Raw genomic sequence first — 6,000 nt, forward strand, 5'->3', positions numbered from 1 at the left:
CTTCACACACCTGGGTCAGACTACACTCAATCATAGGACCTACTGAAGAGATGAGTCTTCAGTAAAGACTTAAAGGTCGAGACCGAGTCTGCGTCTCTCACATGGATAGGCAGACCATTCAATAAAAATGTAGCTCTATAGGAGAAAGCCCTGCCTCCAGCTGTTTGCTTAGACATTCTAGGGACAATTAGGAGGCCTGCGTTTTGTGACCATAGCATATGTGTAGGTATGTACGGCAGGACCAAATCAGAGAGATAGGTAGGAGCAAATCCATGTAATACTTTGTCGGTTAGCATAAAACCTTGAAATCAGCCCTAGCCTTAATAGGAGGCCAGTGTAGAGAAGTTAGCAGCGGAGTAATATGATCACATTTTTGGGTTCTAGTCAAGATTCTAGCAGCTGTATGTAACACTAACTGAAGTTTATTTAGTGCTTTATCTGGGTAGCCAGACAGTAGAACATTGCAGTAGTCTAATCTAGAAGTGTCTAAAGCATGGATTCGCTTTTCTGCATCATTTTTGGACAAAAGGTTTCTGATATTTGCAATGTTACGAAGATGGAAAAAAGCTGCCCTTTAAATATTCTTGATATGTTCGTCAAAAGAGAGTTCAGGGTCCAGAGTAACACTGAGGTCCTTCACAGTTTAAGACTGTACAACCATCAAGATTAATCTTGGGTTGTCCGAGAAGTTATAGCTCATCTTTTGATAATCCTTGGTTGGGGTCTGATCAGATTATTTGTTGTGAGTGCAAACGTAATAAGATAGTGGTCCGATAGTCCAGGATTATGAGCAAAAAACATTTAGATCCACAATATTTATTCCACGGGACAAACCTAGATCCAGGGTATGACTGTTGCAATGCGTAGGTCCGGAGACATGTTGGACAAAACCCACTGAGTCGATAATGGCTCCGAAAGCCTTTTGGAGTGGGTCTGTGGACTTTTCCATGTGAATATTGAAGTCACCAAAAATTTGAATATTATCTGCCATGACTACCGATAGGAATTCAAGGAACTCAGTGAGGAACACTGTATACGGCCCAGGAGTCCTGTAAACAGTAGCTTTAAAAAGTGATTGAGTAGGCTGCATAGATTTCATGACTAGAAGCTCAAAAGACAAAAACGCAGTCATTTTTATTTTTTATTTTGTACATTTGTTGTCGTAAATGTTAGCAACATCTCCGCCTTTGCGGGATGCACGGGGGATATGGTCACTAGTGTAACCAGGAGGAGAGGCCTCATTTAACACAGTAGATAGTGGTCCATTCTGAGGCGTCTTTGAATATGGTATATTGTAAGGTGTACTGTACCGTTGAGACTCAGCAATGTAACATGGACAGCAAACTAAGAAATAGGAAAATAAACAGTTAATGAGTTGATAGAGACTATATTCTGATACCAGAGGTGTAATTTATCTGTGTATATAGCTTTCTCTATGATTAAAACTAACAGACCTTGTATTTACATTCTTGTTTGGTGTTACACCTGAACTAATCACTCGTGGACAGTCTATGTAAATATAACCAAATTCCGCATGATTTTAGTTCCGGGTTAACCGAGATTACAGATGAACTGGCTCAGCTGATCTCAATTCAACCACTCTACAGATCCCCATGCGACCTGGATCTCACACATTTGACCTTTCACCTTTGACTTGTGTTTTCCCAAGGCATGTCTATCGTGATGACGGACGTGCTCCGTAACATCCCACTGGCCGTGCTGTTCGGGATCTTCCTCTACATGGGCGTCACGTCGATCACCGGCATCCAGCTCTACGAGCGCATCACACTCATGTTCACGCCCGCCAAGCACCACCCCGACCACATATACGTGACCAAGGTGAGCCCAATAGCAGAATATGAAGGAGAGTCTACTCGACCTCTGTTTTTGTTATAGATTTGTGCCCAAGTCTGGTTTGGTATCCTGGTTTTGTTTGTTTGTTTGTGAGTTTATTTGTGCATGATGTGGGACTTAAGTGGGATTGTTTGTGTGGACTTAATTTGCAATCAAATGATAAAAGGATGAAGTTGACCCTAGACATTGATCTAATGTCAGTTTTGCGATAGGTAAGTATTTGATCCGTGTCTGGTCAGGTGCAGGCTGTCAATGTTAGTAAAAGACAGAAGGGGATCCACCCACTAGATGGAGCTCAATCCATCTAATTCTATATAACAAATTCAATAGGTAGGGTAACAACTCCTAACTCTGTGACAGGATGGGACTGAATTATGCCAGAGTCAAAGACTGTTCTATAACATGTATTTACATTGAGTTACAAAACACATTAGGAACACCTGCTCTTTTCATGACATAGACTGACCAGGTAAATCCAGGTGAAAGCTATGATCCCTTATTGATGTCACCTTGATTAAATACACTTCAATCAGTGTAGATGAAGGGGAGGGGACAGGTTAAAGAAGGATTTTTAAGCCTTGAGACAATTGAGACATGGATTGTGTATGTGTGCCATTCAGAGGGTGAATGGGCAAGACAAAAGATTTAAGTGCCTTTGAACAGAGTATGGTAGTAGGTGCCAGGTGCACCGGTTTGAGTGTGTCAAGAACTGCGACGCTGCTGGGTTTTTCACGCTCAACAGTTTCCCATGTGTATCAAGAATGGTCCACCACACAAAGGACATCCAGCCAAATTGACACAATTGTGGGAAGCATTGTAGTCAACACGCTTTCGACACCTTGTAGAGTCCATGCCCCGATTAAGGTGTTCTTAATGTTTTGTACACTCAGTGTCTGTCTATCTCGTCTCTATGAACAGTATGTGTTAATTGTCCTGCCCAGAACATTATTCCTAAACAAATTAATTTAAATAAAATAGGAATTCAATTCATTTCAATTGTGGGTAACGCTGTACTTAAAGCCTGCAGGTATGATGCATTGTAAGACTTGTCATAAGCATGTATAACCCCCCATTTTTGTGTGTGCGTGGGCCGCAGGTTAAGACGTGGCGTATGAACATGTTCACCATCATCCAGGTGGCCTGCATTGTGCTACTGTGGGTGGTCAAGTCGACGGTGGCCTCGCTCGCCTTCCCCTTCATCCTCATCATGACCGTGCCGCTCCGCCGTCTCATCCTCTCCCGGATCTTTGAGGAGCGTGAGCTCCAGGCGGTAGGTGGACATTCCTGAAATTCTCTGAATTCTGGCACAATCATCTGGTCCAGGCAACATTGGGTCACACGTTACAAGTAGTAGCACGGATGTCCTGTATTCGCAGGGAATTTGTGTTTATTTGTGAAAGGTGCATGCTATATTACACAGTACTTTAATTCAGTTAACAATACAATTTTAAAATATTTATCTCGTCGAAGTCAAGGCTCCAAACTACATGATCTAAATGAAAACAACAACATAAACAGGATGCAGGGGTCCTGGAGAACAGACTTTGACAATGACAGAATTGTGGGTTAGATTCCTGGGACCAGCCACATGTAAAATGTATGCACGCATGACTGTAAGTCACTTTGGATAAAAATGTCTGCTAAATGGCATATATTATTATTATTATATTATTGTTTCACTATATTGGCCAAAGCATCAAGACACTAATCAAATGAATCAAGATGCTGATGATATCCCAACATCTCTCGCTCTCCACAGCTCGACGGGGAAAACGAGGACTCCCCCAACTTTGACGAGGATGGTCGGGACGAGTATAATGAGATTCACATGCTTGTGTAGACGGCCCAATAGGCTCTCTCCATCTTCCAACGCCTACCAATCACGAGCAAGCTTCTTATTATGTCTGGGTAGCTGTGTCATGAAAACATTCAGATGATGGTAGGATTTTCGTCCAACAGAGATACCTTATGTATATATACTGTATATACATATATTATATATTCAAATTCTGCTGTACTTTGATCAAAAAATGCTGTAAAGGAATAACCCCACTGTTATAATTTGTTTCTGTTTTTCCTGCTACAACATTGTTTTTTCTCTCAAAGACGTCAGTAGCGCTACTGCCCTACTGTTGCTGAGCGTGTCAGGAATCCTCAAGTATGTGCCATGGACATTGCACCTTTTAAACACAGACCAATAATTCATAAACACTTGTCCCCACACAAACCCTGGACATGGGTTCTTCCCCTTCCTTTTAACGGTCAAGCTCTCTACAGGTTCCGGGCGTAAGTGCAATGACAACAACCCCAAGTACTCCAGTAGGTTGGTTTTGGGGCACCGGTGGAATGAACACTAGTTGTATGACAGCCACACTGGTTTCACTGGGAGCCAATACTCCACTGCCTCCGCAGCGTAACTGCCTTTTTACCCTTCTTCGTACTGTAGCCATTGTCAGTGGAATTTGATGACGACGTTAACCAAACAGGGAGTTCGGCATTCCCTTTTATTTATTTTCACTGTGTGCACTTGCTTTAGTTGTGTGCTCCTCACAGGATTTGTTCACCTTTGACCTTTGCGATTCACCTGCACTGCCACACCAGTTCCCTTATCCAAGAACAGAAGATACATTCGATGACCCCTCTCAATATAGTTCTCCCTGAAACTAAGATACAGTACATGAGGACTTAAATGTTCGACCTACCTATTTACTTTTGTTTTTTGTTATTTGCCAAAATTGTATGAAGCCATATTGACATGTGGGATGCATTCTAAATGCATGTTAGTTGGAGGAATTTGCAATTATTAACATTATTCAAAAACCTTTGCCACGGTCACTGGAATTATACCACAGGTATCAAAATCACTGTATAGCACCACTGTCATTGTGTACTTCCATGTTCTGTAGGCAACTGTTGGATGTGAAGGGTACTATAGCATCAGGTAAAACGAACCTTTGAAATGCAAATAGATCATTGACCATTGGTTTTGTGTCCCTGTTGTGTACACAAATCAGTCAAGGAAATATTTAAAATTATACACACAGGTGGTTCAGAAGTGATTACAGTAAATACAACTTAGCATGTGCTTAACATGTACAGTGACTGGAATGGACTCTTTACCCCAAGGTTCAAGTTTATACCCCACACAGAATGTTTGTCTGTCTGTTTAAAATGGACTACGTTATCATGAACTGTGCTGCAGAACCATAGGTTCAAATTGATACACGTGAAGTGGAGGCCATGTTTCAAATATTGAAGCATCTGCTGAATTTGAGGAAATTATTTATTATATAATATGATACTGTTATTTATTTGTATTTTATAGACCCCACTAGAGAAATGTAACATCACCTGTCTTATTGACTCTTGTACAAACACTACACTCTTAGAAAAAAGGGTTCCAAAATATAATATAACATGCCATTTAGCAGACGCTTTTATCCAAAGCGACTTACAGTCATGTGTGCATACATATTTACGTATGGGTGGTCCCGGGGATCGAACCCACTACCCTGGCGTTACAAGCGCCATGCTCTACCAATTGAGCTACAGAGGACCACAGAGGACCTTACAAAGAAAAGGGTTATTTGCGGAGGGATAGGGTTCTACCAAGAACCGTTTTGATCTGAAGATCCCTTTTTGGAAGACAAGGATTCTTTGTAAGGCAAAGGGTTCTACCTATAACCTTTAACATTCTAAGGACCATTTTTGGAGGAAAGGGTTATTTGATAATTCTTTGGAAGGCAATAAGGATTCTTTGGAAGTCAAGAAGGGTTCTTCATAGAACCATACAGTGGGGGAAAAAAGTATTTAGTCAGCCACCAATTGTGCAAGTTCTCCCACTTAAAAAGATGAGAGAGGCCTGTAATTTTCATCATAGGTACACGTCAACTATGACAGACAAATCCAGAAAATCACATTGTAGGATTTTTAATGAATTTATTTGCATATTATGGTGGAAAATAAGTATTTGGTCACCTACAAACAAGCAAGATTTCTGGCTCTCACAGACCTGTAACTTCTTCTTTAAGAGGCTCCTCTGTCCTCCACTCGTTACCTGTATTAATGGCACCTGTTTGAACTTGTTATCAGTATAAAAGACCCCTGTCCACAACCTCAAACAGTCACACTCCAAACTCCACTATG

At 41.3% G+C, this 6,000-nt stretch overlaps 1 protein-coding gene across 1 annotated transcript in view; it reads left to right on the plus strand.

The window, feature by feature from the left end:
- LOC121554971 (anion exchange protein 3-like) overlaps positions 1-5,299 on the plus strand; it is a 67,035-nt gene extending 61,736 nt beyond the window's left edge. Inside the window, exons 19-21 of the mRNA XM_041868710.2 lie at positions 1,670-1,839; positions 2,951-3,124; positions 3,614-5,299. Coding sequence (XP_041724644.2) covers positions 1,670-1,839; positions 2,951-3,124; positions 3,614-3,694 — 425 coding nt within the window. The 3' untranslated portion in view covers positions 3,695-5,299. The remainder of the gene's footprint in view (positions 1-1,669; positions 1,840-2,950; positions 3,125-3,613) is intronic.
- The last annotated feature ends 701 nt before the right edge of the window (positions 5,300-6,000 follow it).

The sequence above is a fragment of the Coregonus clupeaformis genome, chromosome 4, assembly GCF_020615455.1.
Source record: "Coregonus clupeaformis isolate EN_2021a chromosome 4, ASM2061545v1, whole genome shotgun sequence".
In the NCBI taxonomy this organism is placed as follows: Eukaryota; Metazoa; Chordata; class Actinopteri; order Salmoniformes; family Salmonidae; genus Coregonus; species Coregonus clupeaformis.